General features: G+C 46.3%; 1 protein-coding gene across 1 annotated transcript in view; it reads left to right on the plus strand.

Moving 5' to 3' along the window:
- SYNE2 (spectrin repeat containing nuclear envelope protein 2) overlaps positions 1-20,894 on the plus strand; it is a 272,180-nt gene that overhangs the window by 249,064 nt on the left and 2,222 nt on the right. Inside the window, exons 97-110 of the mRNA XM_025049097.1 lie at positions 1,471-1,633; positions 6,807-6,994; positions 7,512-7,662; positions 8,019-8,201; positions 9,667-9,804; positions 10,455-10,649; positions 11,774-12,056; positions 12,581-12,649; positions 13,546-13,685; positions 15,537-15,651; positions 16,451-16,653; positions 17,706-17,906; positions 18,797-18,925; positions 20,197-20,388. Coding sequence (XP_024904865.1) covers positions 1,471-1,633; positions 6,807-6,994; positions 7,512-7,662; positions 8,019-8,201; positions 9,667-9,804; positions 10,455-10,649; positions 11,774-12,056; positions 12,581-12,649; positions 13,546-13,685; positions 15,537-15,651; positions 16,451-16,653; positions 17,706-17,906; positions 18,797-18,925; positions 20,197-20,388 — 2,350 coding nt within the window. The remainder of the gene's footprint in view (positions 1-1,470; positions 1,634-6,806; positions 6,995-7,511; positions 7,663-8,018; positions 8,202-9,666; positions 9,805-10,454; positions 10,650-11,773; positions 12,057-12,580; positions 12,650-13,545; positions 13,686-15,536; positions 15,652-16,450; positions 16,654-17,705; positions 17,907-18,796; positions 18,926-20,196; positions 20,389-20,894) is intronic.

Consider the following 20,894-nt stretch of genomic DNA (forward strand, 5'->3'; position numbering starts at 1 on the left):
TCTACTTAAATAGCTTGTAGTGGGTCTTATACACATGTGTTCATTCAGCAAAGGTTTTTTGACACCTCCTGCCCACCAAGTAGTGTGAGAGGTGCTGTGCATGCAGAGTGACCCAAGCCCCACACAGCATGTGATGGGTGCACAGTGAATGAAGGGTGTAGGCACAACACAGAGCTGGAGGGCCTGGGTACTGTGGAAGCGCGTGGACAAGGGGCAGTGGTAGACGCTCTAGGAGAAGGGAAGAGAAGCTGCTTTGCAGAGTGCAGGGTTGGAGACAGAGAGGCCATTGACTGCTCAAGGACCTGAAAACTCAGGGGATCAGTTTAATCCTGGTATGTCAGGGTAGTGTGAGGACTGCAGAAGCGTTTGAGTGTGCGTCAGACTTGCCATCTGGAACAGAACCAAAGGAGGGTGGTAGGAAGCTGTTCACAGGCCGTCAAGGAAGAGATGATGGCGGGGAGTGCAGTGTGCGACCTGTGAGTTAGGGCCAGTGCCCAGCTTCTCTTCCTAGTGCCACAGGATGGAGTTCTGACAGAACCTCATGAGTATTGAGAAGTGGAAACTTTCCATCGTAGCCATTTCTTCAAGTCTCTGGAATTCACTGAAAATCCCATAGACTTTCAGAACGAGCCCTCACTCACTCTACTTTAGGACTTTTGTGGAAGCATTTTTTTTTTCCAGGATCTGTATAAAGATTGTTTTCCCTTAGCAGCTGTGTCATTTCCCCTTGACAGTAGGGTGACGTATCAGTGAGCTCACCAAATATACTGATGCCATGTGTGTGTTAGTTCAGATCCACCTCATGCCAGATCAGGTGGATTGGTGAGCTAGATGATTTAAACTGCTTGCTGATTATCTTTGCTGCATTCCACTCCCCTTCGAGATGACACAGCTGCCCCACAGTGGGCTAGTTCTGTGTGTACAGCACCCTCAGCCCCTCAGACTGGACACTGTGGGGGTTGGCACATGTTCTGTGCTTGCTCAAGAGGAAGGTCCCCTGAGAGGCATCGTGGGCCAGATGCCACCAAGTGAACCAGGCTTGTAACATCTTCAACACATCCGGGGTGGTCACTGGCTGCTGCAATCTTGGGCATACCCAAGACAGAAACAGGGTAGAAGTCAGGTGTGGTTATTTAACTGAGAGAGAAAGAAGTGGCATCTCCTCACCCCTCCTCCCCTGGAGCCCCAGAAAGATGGACTGGGCCTCGAGGGACCCCACCCCAGGACTAATAGACTTCAGATTCGCTTGGGCAGAATAGCTCTTAACCCACTTGGAAATCGACTGGAACAGCGATTTTTGTGAAGTGTCACATAGTCTGTGAAAGTTCACAGCTGGTGAGAGTCATTTCCGCTAGGAAATCAATCACCAGCGTAGGTTGCTTTTTGCCCTCCTACACCCATGCTGGTGCCTTCTCACCACTAAACATTGCACTTTCGTTTTCCACCTCCTTTTTTCCTGCAAACGTTTAGGGTGAAGAAGCTGAAGGAGACCTTTGCTTTCATTCAGCAGCTAGACAAAAACATGAGCAACCTCCGCACCTGGTTGGCTCGAATCGAGTCAGAGCTTTCGAAGCCCGTTGTTTATGACGTCTGTGATGATCAAGAGATCCAGAAGAGGCTCGCCGAGCAGCAGGTGGGGAAACGAGACGTGAGCGTCTGTAAGCGTGTAGGTGTGCACAGGGTCTGCTAACGCAGGCCTTCCTCGTGTTGGCTGTGTGTTGTAGCGTGTTCACATTTCATACTATCAGTTTGTTTTTTCCAGGGAAAATTGTCCACCTGTCCATGTTCTTATATGTGTGAGGCATCTATCTCCAGTGTCTACCCTTCCACCATCAGTCACATCGTTTTTGTTAAATACTTTAAATACTGCTTAAGATGCAGAACTTAATCTTAGTGGCAAATAAGGTTCGTTCGTTTTGTTTGTTTATTTATTAACTTTGATCTTTGTGTGTTTTTTTGTTATATATTTCTGGAAGGCAGTGGATTGAAAGAAAGTAATTTTTCTAAACAAGGAAGGTTTTCATGGGATAATATTCTGTGTCCAATAGAGTTTTAAAAATATAAATAGAACGAAAAAGGTGTAATAAGGAGCATGCTTGGACCAATAGCTTAGGAAGCCTCTCTTGCAGTGCTCTGCCACTTCTTTCATCAGTTATATACCCTCTGAGCCAACCCTGGAAATTCCAATTTGAAAATCACTGCGTCTTGCCATTGTTTGTCATCACACTAACCGGAGGAATGCTCTTTGTTATCACTGACTTATCAAATCCACCTTCCTGCCCCCCATAGAGGCTTGTATTCACATGCTCATCCTCATATGCAATACCTGAGCTTATCTTTATTGTTAGAACAGTTAAGTTTGTTACTCTTTTGCTAGCTTTCCTTCACCTCTGTTTTTCTCAGACCCATGAGCAGATTCTGTTTTGACCATATAAGCAATATGGTCGTCATCAGGTTCTCAGATCTGTATTCTTCAGCTTACGTCCAAAGCCTTGGTGCTTGCTGTCTGTCAGGTTCACCCACTTATCGCAGCTGCCTAGAGACAGAATCAGGGACTGAATCTTTTTCACCAGTTTCAGGCCAGAGGCCTCCCCCTTGATGATGAATTCTCTTGAGTTTAGGTCAGTCATTTTAATAGTAATAAGTGACACCTCCTGCTGCCATGAAGTAGAGCTGAGTATTTGATGTTAACTCTCAACTTAGATCTGTATTCAATCTCTTACAATTACAGTTTAAAAAGTACCTATCTGATTTTCAAATTAGTATGCAACCAAGTAAAAATACTTAGCCTCTAAAACTTAAGTATATCTTTTCCATTGAAGTTATCTAAATTCTGCCTTTGTGGACAAATGAATATTGATATAAGTACTATGTCAATGAACATTACAGAGATTTTAATGCCCTTCTCAGTGGATTCACAGCTACTGAACATTATCGGCTTTACTTACAAGTTCAATCCACTAAGATGAATTTCTTGAACTGTCTCGTAGCCAGCAAGGCCTTGCAAATAACCATTTGCCCTGAGTGGTGATTTTTTTTTTTTTCAGGTGAATAATACAGAAGCTGACGACATTATTCCTCTTAAAGAATGACCGGATAATTAGGCAGCATACAATTCCCCAAAGCATACAATTTGGAGCCCCTGCCACTCTCTTGGCCTTGTTTGTTCCTGTCCTAAAGTGGTATATAGTTTCAATTTGGTTGATTTGAAGGTTCCTTCTTTATAAAATTCAGAATCACCATCATGGAATTCTTATCCTTCGGTTACTAAAAACAAAAAATTATGCAGTTGGTGTTCAGGACTACCATTACTATAAAGAAGTTAGATGTTGTATTAGTTTTCTGTGGCTGCTATAACAAATTATCACAAATTTAGCATCCTAACACTTCTGGAAGTCAGAAATCTGACACAGGGCTGAAATCAAGGTGTCGGCAGGGCTGAGTTCCTTTCCAGAGGCTCTAGAGAAGAACTCATTTCTTTGCCTTTTCCAGCTTCTAGAGGCTGCCACATTTCTTGGCTCATGGTGCCTTGCTCCATCTTGAAAGCCAGCAAATTGCACCTCTCTGTGGTTTTCTTCCGTAGTCGCTTCTCCCTCTGACTCTTCTACCTCCCTGTTCCACTTTTAAGGACCCTGGGGATTACATTGGGTTCACCCAGATAATTCAGGATAATCTCCCTATCTTTGGGTCAGCCGATTAGCAACCTTCATTCTCCTTTGCCGTGGAACCTAATGTATTTACGGTTTCTTTAGTATTTTTGTTTAAAAAAGAAAAAAAAAAGTTACCACGTGTTTATTATACTAAGCCCAGGCCTTAAATGCTCCTTCAAAAACACTGAAAACAGAAATGTTTCACGCTCAGAAATTACAGGCCACTTAAAAAGTTACCTGTGTTTCTGTTACTAAATATAGTAAGTTGCTTGATTGCTTCCAGAAATAAAACCTAAACGCTTGAGACCACCTGATATAGTGCCTTCTGCAGAAGTCCTTGTCCCCAAATGTGATTAAGAGCTGTAATGTCCCTGGATCCTCATTGTAATGTCTGTGGGGCTCCCGTGTGGGATGAGTCAGACCTTACAAGAGTCCTCTTTGTTTCCTCTCTTTTATATAGAATTTCTTTAGGTAATCAGGGTTGTATTATTCCTGTGGAATGTGTCGTCTTCAAAATGGAAAGGAAGTGTAACCTTAGTGACAATTTTAAATCAGGAACCACTTTTATTGGGTGTTCAGCATCACTCTTGTTTTCTTTGGTTTCCTAGTTTCCTGTGGGGTACCCCATGGTGTTTTGGGGGTGATTGTTTCCCCTCCCATTCCGTAATTGCCAAAAGCCTCCTCCCCATGTGGGCCAGCTCAGCTTCACACCAGCCCCCCAAGACCACCCTGCTCGGTTGCTCACCACCCCCAGCTACTCCCACACAGGGAGACATTCTAGGTCCCCCACGGGGTCCTGCCTGTGTGATTTTCTGCCCCCTCGCCCAGTTTTCTTCCTTCCCCCTTCTCTTACTTTTCTAGTTCCTTTGGTGCACTCATTCTTCCTGGCCGCATTCTGGGCTCCAGCTTCATGTCTCCCCATCCCCTCTCGCTCCCTCCATCTTCCTCCTCAGCTCTGTCCCAGCTCCAGGGCTCTGTGTCACCTGCTCAGGAGCAGAAACACAAACCAAACAGGAACCCTTTTCCAGAACTGTTGGCAAAGGTCTTTCACATTATTTTATGTTGTTTCTGGAGTCCACTTCTTCAGATTGCATTTGAACAGGTTTGAAATCTAATAATTGTGCAAACTCGTGCCTGCCAGTAGTAGGATTATTTCAGTTTGCAAAATGTCACTCGTCTAACACTTAGATGATTTGCATTTTTAGTATGGCCCAACATTTTTATATTTTATGAAGGAACTAGTTCATACTATGAGATCAGTAGGTCACTCTGTGGTGTTTTTCAGAAGTTTGTTTTATAAATTTTGAAAATTTTTAGACTTTTTAAACCAGGATGTCGATAGTCTTTTATAAATTATCATAGAGCTCAGTTCTTGCTATTATCCACCCTGATTATTAATCAGTTTTCTTGAGCTGTTTTATTCAATGTAAGTTGAATAAATGTAGAAAAATTGCAAAGAGTCTACTAAAATACATGGAATTCATGTTTGTTTACAGACTAGACTTTCTTGCTGCTTTTCAACAAGAGCCTGCTGCAGTAAAGCTAGGTGAAGTCGGGGGGTGGGGAGGGAGGGTACCATTTGTTAATGGAAACTGTCAGTATTGCTTATCTAGCACTAGTGTTAAGATTTCTTATTATTTCAACAAAGTTAAATGGAATATTTATCAATATAGGTAAATTTTCAGAAAGCCTGTGGCGATTCTGTGAACCAGCAAGAATTCTTAAAAACTGGAATTCTCTGTAAACTTAATCATTTTAAAGCTAGTCCTAGCACTGACCCCAGGAAGGTTTCCGCCATCACAGCATTTCAGGCATTTGTGCTCGACTGCAGAGCTTTAAACAGTCACCCTGCACACACCTCTTTACAGGACGTGACAGGGCGACAAGACAAAAAAACCATTTTCTTATATAACTTTGAGGTGCTCATTTTTAATTAGGATCTGTGTTAAGAACTGCTCGATTTAAAAATTCAGTGTGAATGTTAGCATTTTATTCTTTCACATCCACCTGGACACAGAATAATCCAAATTGTGCGTTTATCAGAAGAAAAGTGAGAAAATAGGAATCCTCTCTAGGAATACAGTAGTGGTCATCTCCATTATTGCAGTGACTTGGAACGAGCTTTACATGCGTCTCCGTAGACAGAGGCAGGCTCCATTTATAAAGTGCTTCCTCCTGTAAACTGAACTTTGCTGAATCCAGGGAACTTTAGTTAACGGCAGCTTATTTAACTTTGTTATTTCACAGCATATTTTGGATGCTAAGGTTAGTGGTGTGGTCTCACGTCACTTAATCACAGAATTTGGTTTTCAGGAGAAGCCCAACTCATCGAGAATGACAAAACAAACAGGCTCTTCATCTCTCCTTTCCCCGCTGCCCCCTGTGTGTTGAAGGACGTGTTCTCTGGCAATAACTGAAAATGCTGTGTTTGTCCTTAAACAGGCTTTCCATTTTTTCCTATGACTATGCATTTTTCCTTCATGAATGTTCTTTATCCCAAATCGGGGAACTCTTCACTGTCACCGGTCACAGGACAAGACTCTAGAGATCCCTGAGCTTGGCTGGACCCATCAGTGGCAGGGGAAGCTCTACCCCTGAATCCTTCCCTTGGGCTGTGGATGGGCTCATGGGAGGCTATGGACACTATGTACCTGCACACACGGTCTGGGGTGTGAGTAAAGATAGCACAAAGGTCGTCGTAGATTTAAGAATTCTGTGACCCATAAAAGGTTAAGAGTATCTATTGCTAAAGTTTTAGATCCTGCCGAAGAGACTCCAAGGAAGACCTCCCCAAAGCCAGGTCTAACTTGAAGGCCCTTGGAGTCGGGTGGTGTGGAGCAGCTCCCCTGCCTCCCCAGAATCTGTAGGGTGGCGGGCTCTCAGGGGAGAATCACCCACTCTTCTCACATATTTCAACAGACCCATCCCAGTTGTCGCCAGTGCTTATTAGGCTTTGTGTTAGGGGCTACAGCATAAGGGTGTCACAGACTCCCTTGGTGAGACAGACTCAGTCTGTGTTGCTGATTCCAAGGCAGAAATGCACCCAGGACTGTGCCCCGCAGGACACACGGACAGAGGGGTGGGGTGATGGTCCTTCGAGGCCGACCCTCCCACCTCTACCATCTCATGGAGCTTCCTACTCTCCTGTAATCGTAGGATCTGCAGCGAGACATTGAACAACACAGCGCCGGGGTGGAGTCTGTGTTTAACATCTGCGATGTCCTACTGCACGACTCTGATGCCTGTGCCAATGAGACGGAATGCGACTCCATCCAGCAGACCACCAGAAGCCTGGACAGACGCTGGAGGAACATTTGTGCCATGTCGATAGAGCGGCGAATGAAGTAAGAACCGAGCTGCCCCTAAATGTTTGAAACATGGCCAGCCTCATTCGATGCGGCCTTCGGACCTAAATAACGGTAACTGTGTCCTGTTCACCTCACTTCAAAGGCTGTTGGCAGAGAAGGCTCAGTAGGCGTGGCCAGTGCTTATTAAAGAAATTATTCAAGAAAAGTATAATCAGGGTAATGTCTTTCCCCCGTTTTCCTGTGCCTCGGGCTGTAACCGTGGCTGACCACTGTATTTGTGTCCTCAGCATAAAGTAGTGGAGAAAGCCTTGTCTCTGATTGGTTAACCTCTGTGAAGCAGGAGCTCTGAGCTTGGCACTCCCGAAAGAAAGGTGTCCTGATCAGAAGCGACCTCCCTCATTATTTCTTGGAAGGGGTATCAGGGTCTCTCCCCCTAATTGGTGTCAGTGCTAAGAGGGGTTGGGAATGGGACCAGTCAAGAGAGGATAAAAATAAATAACGAAAGCTTGGGCGGAAATGGATGGCTTGTATTAAGTTGCTTTCTTCCCATCAGAATTGAGGAGACGTGGCGCTTGTGGCAGAAGTTTTTAGACGATTACTCCCGCTTTGAGGACTGGCTCAAGTCAGCTGAGAGGACAGCGGCCTGCCCAAACTCCTCAGAGGTGTTGTACACAAATGCAAAAGAAGAGCTGAAGAGGTTTGAGGTAAAGACCCCCTGCAGCCCAGTGCTCCTGATAACCACGCCTGCGGCGGGCTCAGGAGCAGCTAGGTGGCTTCCTCTAAGTGGCCGGCCCCCCTCACCTCTGCCCAGGGCCCAGTCCACTACCTGCCATCAGCTGCTAAGACAGCTTTGCAGTGCATTACCGATTTATGCCAACTGGCAAGCAGTGAACTGGAAAGCCTGTTCTTTAGCTGACGTCAGAGGAACAGATGAAGTAAGCCCTCAGTTGCCATTTCAGTTGGGGAATTAACCACTGGAAGCAGGTCATGTGGGGTTCGGAACTGGGCGTCCTGGCACCCTGCGCGCTCTGGCACTGACAGGCTCTTCTGTGTGACTCAGGCCTTTCAGCGGCAGATCCACGAGAGGCTCACCCAGCTGGAGCTCATCAACAAGCAGTACCGGCGGCTGGCCCGGGAGAACCGCACCGACACGGCCAGCAGGCTGAAGCAGATGGTCCACGAGGGCAACCAGCACTGGGACAACCTCCAGAAGCGGGTCACGGCCATCCTGCGGAGGCTCCGGGTAACCTACGTCATCGGGTTATTTGTAGAGCTTCAAGGAGAAGTGAGATGCGCTATCAGCTTGTAACAAAGCAGTGGGTAGAAGATTTCATTGAAGGCCTAAGCTATCTTAACAGTCTTCCAACACAGCCTTCCCTTGTGTTGAAGCTCAAAGCTGCCAGCTTTTTAAGTGGTCTTTTGCCTAAGAACAGGCTTCTTAGGCAGAGCCTGTTTGTGATTTGTGTTACCAAATACATCTCCTTTTTCAAATTCTGTAACCACTGACAGTGTGCACGTCCGCTCACAGACTGCCCAGAGCTGGGCGCCACTGTTGCTGGGTCTGGACCACTTAGCCTGGAAAGGGGCCCGCTTTGCCCATCTGCCTGCTTCTATGTCCTGTTCGCTCTGGCACCATGAGGGACGTGGACAAAGCCTCCTCTGCACTGTGGAGGTTGGGGACAGCTATTATCATCTGAATTTCAGAGTACATTGACAAACCTCAGAAATTGGGTTTGATTTTTTTTTTTTTTTTTTTAATGTAAACATTCACCTTAGATTTCTATAATTCAGAAGATGTGATATGTCAGCCTTTGAGAGTCCAGGTGCAAACTGCCAGGACCGGTGTGTGTTGTGTCTGCAGGAAGTAATTTTAATCCCTGCTTCTGTTTTCAGGACAGAATGCTCTTGAAACCATTCTAAGGAGATGAAAATCTAAGCTGTTTTTTTTTTTTTTCAACCCTCTCAGGAAGAAATTGGCTAGTTTTTCAGACAGGCCCCTTGCATTAATTTCTTTATCTCCTGCTGATTTGACTGTGGCCAGTCTAATCCCTCATTTGGCACTGAATGCTACATTTGTCTGAGAATCTGCTGCCCTTCTCTGAGGTGGTTCTTACCTGAGAGGCATCCTTAATTGGGAGTGACAAATCTCCTCCTCTGGGTCTTCTTTCTCTGAAGAAACACACTCAGAATTACATCAGTGAACGCAAATGGGGCACTAAGCCAGGCTCAACCTTGAGATCAGTACTTTTCCATCTTGAAGCTTACTAAATCCTTCTGTCAATCAAAAGCTTCCAATGATGGCTAATGGGTAAAAACAGGCAAGGTGCCTGGCGTGGACCCTGAGGGGTTTCCTGGCCTGGACTTTGGGGAAATCATTGACTTAGACTAGAGAATTGTAGAATTTCAAATGCTGAAAGGACCTTAGAGATATAGTCACCATCCCTATACTCTCATTTACCAGAGAAGACACCGAGACTCACAGAAGTTGAGGAACTTGTTTGGTATCACACAGCCAGGGCCAAACCCCAGGCTCCTGACCCCATGCTGGTCCCTGAATGCCTCGTTGTGTCCCCTTCCCCTTGTAGTACCCAAAGGCAAATTTCTCTGTGAGTATTCCAGGAACCCGTTCAGCCTGAAGTGACCTTGCTGTCTGCCTGAACTCTCACCCAGCCATCAACACAAATGTGGTCCCTTCTCCCCTTTTGCAGCATTTCACCAATCAAAGGGAGGAATTTGAGGGGACCAGGGAGAGCATTCTGGTGTGGCTCACAGAGATGGACCTGCAGCTGACCAACGTGGAGCACTTCTCTGAGAGCGACGCCGACGACAAGATGCGCCAGCTGAACGTAAGCCCGCTTCCTTAACTCCTCTTGAAATAATGCACCTTTGCAGAGGAGAGCTGGCCAAGTACAGATGTCACCTGATACCCTGAGAGCAGATTCTAGAATCGTTAAAGCAGCCAGGCTGCACCCACCTGTGTACAGCTGGGTTATCACGGGCAAGGATACTGTTCCTTGCAGCCATGGGTTTTTGGAACGGGGCCCTTTTTTCTCTTTGTCGTTTATAATCAAGGGGAGAACACTCTTTAGGTTCCAAACAGAAGTTTGTAAGATGCTGTTTCTCCAGCACTCGGGTCTGAGTACAACTTGTTGAGGTATAACAGGAGGAAAAATCTATCAGGAGTGGGGCCAAGAACAGATACCTTCTCCTCTCCCACTGTTACAGATAATCTGCATTACATTTTAATCTCACATTATTCCCTTCTTGGGAAGGGGGAGGAAAAAATATATATATAATCGTTTTAAATTATCAAATAAATATATATTAAATTTTTGTCACCTTGTTAAAAATTGATGAAGCTAGAGTGCTAGGTGGAGCAACAAAACAGTAATGGTATTTTGATGCTTTTTCTGTGGCCTCGTTATCAGAAACAGACATTGTCTGAATCTTTGGAGAAATTTCCTTTCTCTGAAATCCTGTTTTATATCCTAAACAGGGTTTCCAACAGGAAATTACATTAAACACCAACAAGATTGATCAGCTCATTGTGTTTGGGGAGCAGCTGATTCAGAAGAGCGAGCCCCTAGATGCTGTGCTGATTGAGGACGAGTTGGAGGAACTCCACCGGTACTGCCAGGAAGTGTTTGGCAGGGTCTCCCGATTCTACCAGCGGCTCACCTCCCACGCTCCGGTGAGGAGAAGGCCGCCCGCAGAGGGCATCCGGCCCCTCAGACTTGATGTTTGACCAAACGTATGATTAAAAAGCTCTGTTGGAAATTTTATGTCCGCTCTTGTGAGTATAGAGCCACAGTTACTCGAAAGGTCCCATGTCCCAGTGGAAAGGACGGCCCTTCTGAAAGTTCTTGCCCCTGTGGCATGTTTTCCCCAAGCTCCTCAGTGCAGGGCTTTTCTGGCCTGTGTCAGCACCCCGAGAGTACGTTGATAACTGTTCTGGTGTTGCTTACAGCATTGTCTTGGGGATACACTGGCATTTTCTTCCATCTTAACATCTGGGAGCTTTTAATATCTGTGCCTTTCTGGTGCTTTGTTCTCACCACTGAAGTGCCCAGAGCACCAGCTTTTGAAAGCAGCCGTGATGTTTCCCTTGATAAAGGAGGCTTTGGGGAAATTAAGGTGGAGTTCAGGCCATTATTCAAAGTTCACTGCTTTTGTATGCCAGAAACTTTGATGATGACCATTGACTGATAACAGCTGACCACCTTTTCTTGTGTGTCCGACTGGCCAACCTCAAACATAATTTCTATATCAGACACAGCCTGAAAAATCATCTGCATTACCCTCATTTTAAAATATAGCAATTTATAGTTATTTTCCTTAGTCATTATAGCACAAGGAGGATAAGATTCTGTATTCTGAACAATAAGATTAGGGATAAGAAAGAAAAAACCCGATACCTATGGTCCTTGAACATGTGACTCTTATTCAGAACATTCTAATGGCCTTAAAAAGATTTAATTTTCTGATTCTTGGAGGAACCTACCATTAACCATCAATGAAACTTTGGCCTCCATTTCCTTATCTTCCAGATAAAGTTGTTTAGATTATCGAATTTAAGATTTTTCCTAGAAAAGAAGGTAGCATTTTGGTAAATATGGATTCTAGGCCCTACACTAAATAGTCTGAATTGAAATGACCACAAACAAGGCCTGAGAACCTGATTCTTTTTAAAGCTTTTCAGAAATGTTGATAGTGTCCACTTTCAGGAGCTGTTGGACAGGCAGACTTCTGATGCTTCTCACAACTGCAACAGCCTATGATTTGGTTAATTCTGAAAACCGGACACTCTCATTTCAGGGCTTGGAAGATGAAAAGGAGGCCTCTGAGAATGAAACGGACGTGGAAGACCCCAGAGAGATCCAGACTGACTCTTGGCGTAAAAGGAGAGAGATGGAGGAGCCCTCGTCTCCTCAGTCCCTTTGTCATCTGGTGCCTCCGGCACCGGGGCCCGAGCGGTCAGGCTGCGAGACCCCTGTCAGCGTGGACTCCATCCCCCTGGAGTGGGATCACACGGGCGATGTGGGGGGCTCCTCCTCTCACGAAGACGACGAGGAGGGTCCATACTACAGTGCCCTCTCAGGTAACGAACGGCCTAGGCTTCCAGAGCCCTTGAAATTGACCCATTTGGCTCTGTTTTTAGCACCTTAGCAACATGGCCAACTCTTGATGATCAAGAGTCCAGTTTATGGCTAACACAGACTTCCCGTGGCTTCTTGTATTCTGTCCTGCCCTCTTAGCACTCACCTGAGAGTTGGCTCGCTCCTATTACAGGTGGGATGAAAGGGAAAAAAACGAAATTCACATTGGGACAGTAAGGCTATTCACTTATGGCTCTGGCTTATCAGTGAACTTTTCGTTTGAGTTTTGCAGAGTATCAGTAGATTGTTTCCATTCTTTCTATGTACTTCCCCTCCCCCACCACTGCTTCAGACAGGAGTTGGCTGAAAAAAATCCTTCTGGGTTTTTAAAGCTTTTTAATAAAACAGAAAAAGGATAGTTACTTTTCTCCTTCCAGCTGACAATGTTTCTACTGTTTTAACTTTAATACTTGGGCATTCATCTACAGACGCCTGCAGTGAGGAAAATGACATTATTCTTTTTCAGATGTAGAAATCCCTGAAAATCCTGAGGCATATCTTAAAATGACCACAAAAACTTTGAAAGCGTCTTCTGGTAGGCCCCTGCCCGTGCATGTGTCTCAACCTGGCAGCATCCTGTGGCGCACACTGCATCCTAAACCTCGCTCCCATGCCATGTCTGACCTCTGCCTTCTGTGGACACCATGCACCTTGGTCTTTGTGTCATGGTGTATTTATGCTGCCATACTCACACATACCTGCGTGCTCCTTACAAAACCCCGCCCGGACCAGAGCAGTCTCGATGCCTTCCCTCTCCTCCCCCTCAGGCTTGTGCAGAAGGGAATTTTTTATGCTGCCTTTTTACATTTTTATTTCCCCTCTAACTCAAGTCCTTTGGCATGGGCCAAGCTTTCTTCACGGTGGCTTGGTTTGGAACTATTTCCTTGCTTACGGTGATTTCCTGGCGAGAGGGTGGGTGAGGTGAGTGGGTAGGTGGGGGCAGAGGTACTGTTGTTGCAATTCCACAGGAGAAGAAACCTTCTTTCCTTGACTTGCAGCTCTAATCTTTATTCCCTGCCCCATCCCATCTGCAGTGAGCAGCCCTTTGGTCCCCAAGTCCGTCCTGCTGTTCTCTCTTCCCCTCACTCCTGACAGGCCTTCGGTCCTCTTGGCCCCCAGACACAGTTCGCTGCCAGTGTCCCCACCACTAGAAATCCCGGCTCCGAAACGTCATTCGTCCAGCAGCAAATCATATGTTGTGCTCCATCGTGAACCCATCTAGCGAAGGCCCAGTGTTGCTCAGTTGCATGACTCTCATTTCATTCCCTTCTGGAACATACTGACATTTTGCAAACGTGCATGCTTTGCAAGGAAAGCTGCAGAACTCATACTGTAACCTGATGCCATGTTACCCATGACCTTTTCTGTGTAACTAAACGTGAATTCTTGGGTTGGAGAGAATGGACAGTCACTTGCTATTTTTTGTTTCAGGTAAATCCATTTCCGAGGGTCACTCTTGGCATGTTCCTGACAGTCCTTCCTGCCCCAAGCATCGCTACAAACAAATGGGAGGGGATAGGAATGCACCACCCATCCCCTCAGATTCCAGCACCCCTTATAAACCAGCCTGTGTAAGTCTTGACCCACTGGGAGTATAACTCAAGTGCATGAGTAACAGTTTAAATTTTTCTAGAGAGAGATTTTGATGTATACTGTGTGTGCTCACTCCCTAGGCACATTTCAAGTTGGTTTTCCCATGGTGTCAGTATTTCTACTGAGCTGTACATACTTCACTAGAACCCTGGCAAAAATGACTAGAGTTAAAGACAGATTTCTGGCCAAAAGCCGTTTTTGTGTGTGTTGACGAGATACGACAGTGATTATTACTGTTGAGTCAGTTATCCATGCAAATAATGGAGAAGCAAAATGCAAGCTTTCCTGAGCTGCTCTTGAGCTCCAGAAGCTTTGTTATGTTTACCTCTTAACCACACTCTCCATTCAAAAAATTATGACTTCATGTCCAGAATGATTTGTGTGCTATGGTAGACTTGGGTTTGACTCCTAGCCCTACCGGTGAATTGCTCTAGAGCCGTAAGCACTTTGCCCTGCCTCTCTAAGTCTTCCTCACCCGAGGATAAACGTACCTGACTTGTTTTATGATCAGTGTGTAGGAAGGTATGGAGAAGGTTCTCAGAAGTGGCTGTTATTATTATATGCTATGTATGTGGTTTGTTGTTATTGTTGTGATTTATAACAGTGACTGTTCCTTCTTAGCTACATTTCCCTCGGGCAGCATCCGTCCTTGCGTGCCTCTGGCTATGCAGCTGTTGGGGATTAGCCAGCCTCGGATTTAACGTTGGCCCCCGAGCATTCTCAGTACAAGAGAGTGACAAGCGAGTCGAAATCAAAATGTCTTGTGTATTTTTAGTGTCATCTCTTAGAGAAACCAGAAGCAATATGAGCATCACTGCAGTAGTCCTCAAAGTGCCCTCTGTGTTTAGGAGTGAATATGGCTAGATAACTGGAAAAGATTCTGGCTGTACCTGGTCAGACCCGCGTCATTCGATAATGGACTGTCCATGCCCAATTCAGAAACTTCCTCTTGCTTAGCAAGCAGGTGTCATTTTTAATCTGTCTCCGTGGTACAGAATAAGACCTGACAATCTTGGGGGAAAGAGACCCCATCATCTCATCTGTGCTCTACATCCAGGGCTATGTGGTTTGGCCTCTCCTGGTGACTGGTTGTGTTCCTACCTGGCCAGTTTCGAAAGCTCGACCCTTTTTTTGGTGTCTGAAACCAGGCGCGTCACCACAAATCTGAAGGGTTTATTTTATTTTTTTTTTCATTCCACACAGTAGGCCATATGGATACAATCCAAAGCCAGCCTGGCTTTTCTAAAAAGGATGCATTTATTTTTGGAAAGGCCTGAGATAATAGCCCAATCAGCTCTGTGATAGATGACAGAAGAGTCAGTATGTGCAGCGAAAGATCAATGCTTGGTAATGAATGACCCTAGGAGGCAGATTTGTCCTCTGTGTTTCCAATTCCTGGTGACAGTAATGCCCACTAGCTCTACAAAGTGACTGGGAGAGAGAACTAAAATTTTGTCAAACACCATGCAAGTATAAAAGCGCTGACACAACTTAATAGCCTATGAAGCTCAACAACTGTTTGAACTCTTTTTGCATGGTTCCTTTGAGGGAATGTAAGGAACCCTCCAGTTAAATCAGGCCATTTTATTCCCAGTATTGACATCTCACTGCTTCCCCCTCCCTGGGCCTTTGCTGAGGCCTTACGTCCGCCATCAGCCCTGCTTGCTCATGAATGCTTCCCATGTGCTGCAGCAGATCTGGGACCAGCAAGTTACCTTTGGAAGAAAAGGGCTCTCATATCTTCGTCTCTTCTCTGTGTAACATGAACCAAGATACTCTTCAGACAGCCTTTCAGATTTATAGGTAATGTAAAAATTGGCTCATTCTAGGTAAAGCTGCCGTTATCTCCAGGCACCGATGGTGGCAAAGAAGGCCCAAGAGTCCTGAATGGCAGCCCACAGCAGGAGGACGAAGGACTGGCCGCCGTCACCGGGCAACAGCCAGGTACAGTTAAATCAGGCTGTTGTTAAGAGGGGTAGAGTGTCGGGAATTTAAGTCATTGCTCGACAGAACATTAGGTAAATCAGGCTGTTGTTAAGAGGGGTAGAGTGTGTATTTTGGGTTAGTCGGGAATTTAAGTCATTGCTCGACAGAACATTAGGAATTAACCAACTGTATAATTCACCAAAATTGCTACTTATCCAACAGCAGCCAATGTTATTTTAGAATCAGCTGACTTGTATTTATGAACAAATTCCTAGGCTGTTCACTTTATTTTCAAAACTATTCTTTAAATATTGACAAAATGAGTCTCAGATGATGAAGTGCATGTTTTAATGACTTCACATGTATGTAAAGATCAGACATGAAGATGATCAGAGTTGTGTCAGGTGTTTCCTCATGAGCCCAGTTCAATGTTTATAAAAGTAATTACTCAGCTAAGTGTAAGGTTAAGCTGAGAGCACTAATCTGATTATTCATGGGCCAAAGGGAAAAGCGCCCTGAAAACAGCACGAACTGAAATGCTAAACTCGGACCATGTTACACATATTAGCAGGCAGCGTGCTGGGGGTCTCCTACCCCGCTCCCGCCTCCTTGGTGGGAGTGTGGTGGCCCCGGCTTTGAAGCAGAGCAAGGGAAACGTGTGCCATTCCACTCTCTGGGGGAAGCGATGACTCCCTAATGCTGAGCCTCTGGCAAGGAGCATCCTCTGCAGGTCTTATCACCCTGACCCTGAATTAGCCAGAGGCAGAGAAATCTGTTTACGTGATCGCTTCTTTTTATTGGCGGCTTTTTATTCCAGGTGCCTTTGACAGATGGGAGCTGGTTCAAGCACAAGAACTTCACAAGAAACTCAGAATAAAACAAAACTTGCAGCAGCTGAACTCTGATATCAGCGACATCACCACCTGGCTGAAGAAAACTGAAGCAGAGCTAGAAACGTTAAAGACGGCAAAGCCTCCCTCCAATATCCAGGAGATGGAACTCAGAGTGAAGAGGCTGAAGGTGAGTCAGGGCCGAGTGGCAGAGGGATCAGCCCGTGCGTGCAAACGCTTGCTATGCTGAACAGCCAGACCAGCTCTGCTAGTGGGGTAGGTGGCAACTTGCAGATGGTGTGTAGTGGCCATCAGCCTCTTCCATCTCACTTCTGTAACTGGCAAGGACACGATGCAGATCTTTGTTTCATTCAGAAGAGCATCTTCAAATGTTCCCAGCGCAGTGCTGGGGGCGGGGGGCAAAGGGGGCGGCCTTGGGGGTGCGGAGGCGGACGGCTCAGATGCCCAGAGCTGGAGAGATCTGACTTCAGAGGCACCTGCAGGCACTGCTGTTTTGGAGGTGCTAGTGGCTACTGAGAGGCAGCTTAAAACACCTTCCCCAACTGTACACAGTCCAGTCTGGTGGTGTAGAGTTGAGGGTGGGGAGAGGAGTATCAGCTCACCTACTGATGAATTCTGTGGCTTGATCTGGTTACTCTACTACAGTTAGGATTTGTCACCTACAGTCAGCCCTGTTCCTCTGGAATGCCTGTCCAGGCAGCAGGTAGGGCAGTTTGGGCCCTGCACTTTGAGGGGCCCTGAGCATGAGCCTGCGCTCCTAAAAGGACCCTGGGCAGGGGATTGGGGAGACTCAGGCAGTCTTCATATTTGTACTCTTGTTTTACTTGTGCATTATCATATCAGGGGTAACCATTCATCCTAAGGAGTAATAATACTCCATGATACTTAGGAGCAAATGCAAGATAACTACGTGTACTTTCTCTGGAAGGCTTTTAATCTGGTCCAGGATTGTTATTAAGCCAACCAGATCAGCGGGGTCTGGTTGAGTTGGCTGGCCGGGAGACAGGCCTCTGCTCTCTCAGCCCGGCCGGCCAAGTTCACTGACCTTGTAAGGCAGCTCCCTCACCTGACGCTTCCTAACCAGTCACAGGCGAGGTTGCTCTTGTTTCTGTGGCCATAGCTTGGAGAAGTGCTTGGAAGATCCGTTCCCTGCTGAGGTTCAAAATGAACCCCACGTCACTATCTTCAGAGTACCTCACCCAGTCTCCTCTTCTGTGGTAGGAGATACTAAAGGCCTTTGACACCTACAAGGCGTTAGTGGTCTCTGTCAACGTGAACAGCAAGGAATTTGTGCAGACCGGGAGCACCGAGTCCAAAGAGCTCCAGGAGAGAGTCGGCCAGCTGAGGCTGCACTGGGACGCGGCGCAGGGCGCGGTGCAGAGCTGGAGAGAGAGCTTACGGCAGTCGCTCATGCAGTGCCAGGTACACCGCCCGCAGCTGGCACCTGAGACCCAGTCCCGGGCCCAGCCAGGCCCACGTGGGTGGGGGCAGCAGATATTTTTAGCATCGTTGGGCCGCTTTGGTGCAGCCAGATATGGCTTGTGTTAGCAAACATGTGCTTTGCCATTCGTTTCCAGAGGCCTACCCGCTGTCAGGCCTAATGCTTGCCCTGCGTCTCCTGGGCTGTCGCCCGCTCCTGGTGTAAGGGTGCCAGCAAGCATTCCAGTGGGTCAGAAGTGCCATTTCGGCACTGCCCCATCTCTGTCCTTTTGCCAGGAAGGCTGACTAACAGAATGATTAAGAGACCTGACCCTGGAACAAGGAGCAGTTTAACCTAGCCTTAGGAGCTGTTTGACTTTTGGCAAATCACTTAACCTTCTAGACCTAAGTTTACTCCTCTGAAAAATGGAAATAATTCGAGTGCCTACCTCACAGGGTTCTTTCTAGGACTGCATGCATGTCATTAGTCCAGCGCCTGACACATAGTAAGTGCTCAGCCCATGTTAGCTCTGACCCCATCTTGAGGAACATGAGCCACCAGCAAGCCCACCCACATGCAGCCCTATTGGATTGTCTCCCTGAGCCCATTAAACCCAGCAAACTTGTCAAGGAATTTGTGTGGTCTTCCTCTGTACTGTCAAGTGGGACATTCTGAAGCCCCGCCTTTCTTTCACTTGGCAAAATTCATCCTGCTCCTGGGGCTGTGCCAGGTGTACTCTCCTCCTCTGCTTCCCCTGTTCCTTGTTTTGGGCCCTTTTATTCACTGGATAAGGCAAGGAGAAGAGATGACTCTGACGGACAGGAAACAGCAAGCACACCTTCCTCCTCAGTTTTACGAAAGGTCAGTGCTATGATGTGTGTTATTTTTTAAGGACTTCCACCAGTTGAGTCAAAATCTGCTACTGTGGCTAGCGAGCGCCGAGAGCCGGAGGCAGAAGGCTCATGTCACTGACCCAAAGGCAGACTCCCAGGTGCTCCTGGAACGTCGGGAAGAACTAATGGTAAGTTTCTTCCTAAGTGGTTCTGTACCTCCACGGCCTCTCTCAGGAGGTCAGTACTCAGCCTCACCTCGTGTCTGGGAACAGCAGTGCCAGAGCGGTGTTCTGCCCTCATGTTCCAGTGGGTGTCTACTGACCATCCCTTCGTGGTCCTGAAGCAGATGACCCACGGCCCAGAGCAGAAAGTCATCAAGACTTGGGAACTGGGAACGAAGGTGTTTAGCAATATCCTGAGAAACTTAAAGCTATTCGAAGTTGTTTATTTCCCTTGTAAATGTGGCTCATTTGGGGGAATAATCTGCAGCCATGATGAGCTGTATGCGTTTTCTATATTCACTATAGAAAAGTCTTATTTCTTGGAGAGTAGTTGTGTTTCCACATATTTATTTAACAATCCAACATGAGACCTCACATTCAAGGTGACATTTTTATCCATATATTTATATGTGACGAAGGTGTTTATTTCCCTTGTAAATGTGGCTCATTTGGGGGAATAATCTGCAGCCATGATGAGCTGTATGCGTTTTCTATATTCACTATAGAAAAGTCTTATTTCTTGGAGAGTAGTTGTGTTTCCACATATTTATTTAACAAGCCAACATGAGACCTCACATTCAAGGTGACATTTTTATCCATATATTTATATGTGGTTTAATTTTATATTTGCTTAAAAAAACATAGAGGTTTATACTGAAACCTTTGTAAAGCTCCAGTCTCCAGACAGCACTGCCCCATAGAATTTTCCTGTGATGACGGAAATGTTCTGTCTGCACTGTCTACGGTGGCAGCTACCAGCACAGGTAGCTATCAGGCACTCGAAATGGGCTCTTGGGATTGAAACCGATTTGTTTTAATTTAAATAGCCACATGTTGTCTACTGGCTGCCGTGTTGGACAGCACGATAAAGACGCTCACAGATAAAAGTGGAGTTGCCGGATACCTCTGTTTTTTCCTCAATTTATCCACTTTAGATTTTCCCTTGACTTCCTGTCATCAGCATACAAGGGCTTTGTCTTCTCTCTCTTCTTTCTCCTTAACTCCTCCAGCATCACAGTTGTCTCCAGGATGAGAATTAGAAAACAGGAGTAGGTGTAACCGACCTGCTATCTAAATGATGTTAGGCTTGAGGACACAGGCAGGTGTGAGAAGTAGAAGGTTCTGGAGTGGAGCACCACCCATCGTTTACCCTGGAACTGTCCTGGCACTGAGAGAGCCTCATCCGGCCACACTCTGTGCTTCGCTTAACTGTTTCACACACTTTTTTTTGTTTTTAGCAACTGGAAAAGGACCTACTGGAACGTCAGCCTCAAATAAACTCCTTACAAGAGATTTCAGAGAGCCTTCTTATCAAGGGGCACGGAGAAGACTATATTGAGGCTGAAGAGAAGGTACACGTTATTGAGAAGAAACTCAAACAGTTACTTGAGCAAGTGTCCCAAGACTTAACGTCTTTGCAGGGCAGCCAGGTAAGTCTCCTTGTGGCTCCTAAATATAACGATGTCATAGCAGATGCAGACAGGAAAGCAGTGTTGCGGCCTTGCTGTGGGAGGGAGGCCGCAAGCGTGCCATCAGAGTGGCATCCCGAGTCATACCCTTTTCTGGCTGTGTGGCTTTGAAAGGTGCATAAGATCTCTGAAGCTGCTGTACCATTTGTAAGACGACGATAACCAGAGTACCTTCCTGTGATGGCTGGGTTATGAAAAACAACTCTAATCCTTCTATCCTTTCTGCCTTGCCTTCATGCCAGACAGACTCGAGCCTCTACTTCTCACGTGACACTCTGCTGACCACTCATTTGTCTACTTTCTGCTCTTTAAAATGTGTCCCAACTCAGAACAAAGGGACACCCTAACCCCAGCCTTTCTGTTCCAAAGTACACATTTCCTTTTGTGCGGCCAAGACTGTGTCGTCTTGATGGCCTTAGGATCACATCAGCACTTCCAGCGAGCTGTCAGCTGTTTCTGTCCCTCTT

Source organism: Pteropus alecto, unplaced genomic scaffold (assembly GCF_000325575.1).
Source record: "Pteropus alecto unplaced genomic scaffold, ASM32557v1 scaffold276, whole genome shotgun sequence".
Lineage (NCBI taxonomy): Eukaryota > Metazoa > Chordata > Mammalia > Chiroptera > Pteropodidae > Pteropus > Pteropus alecto.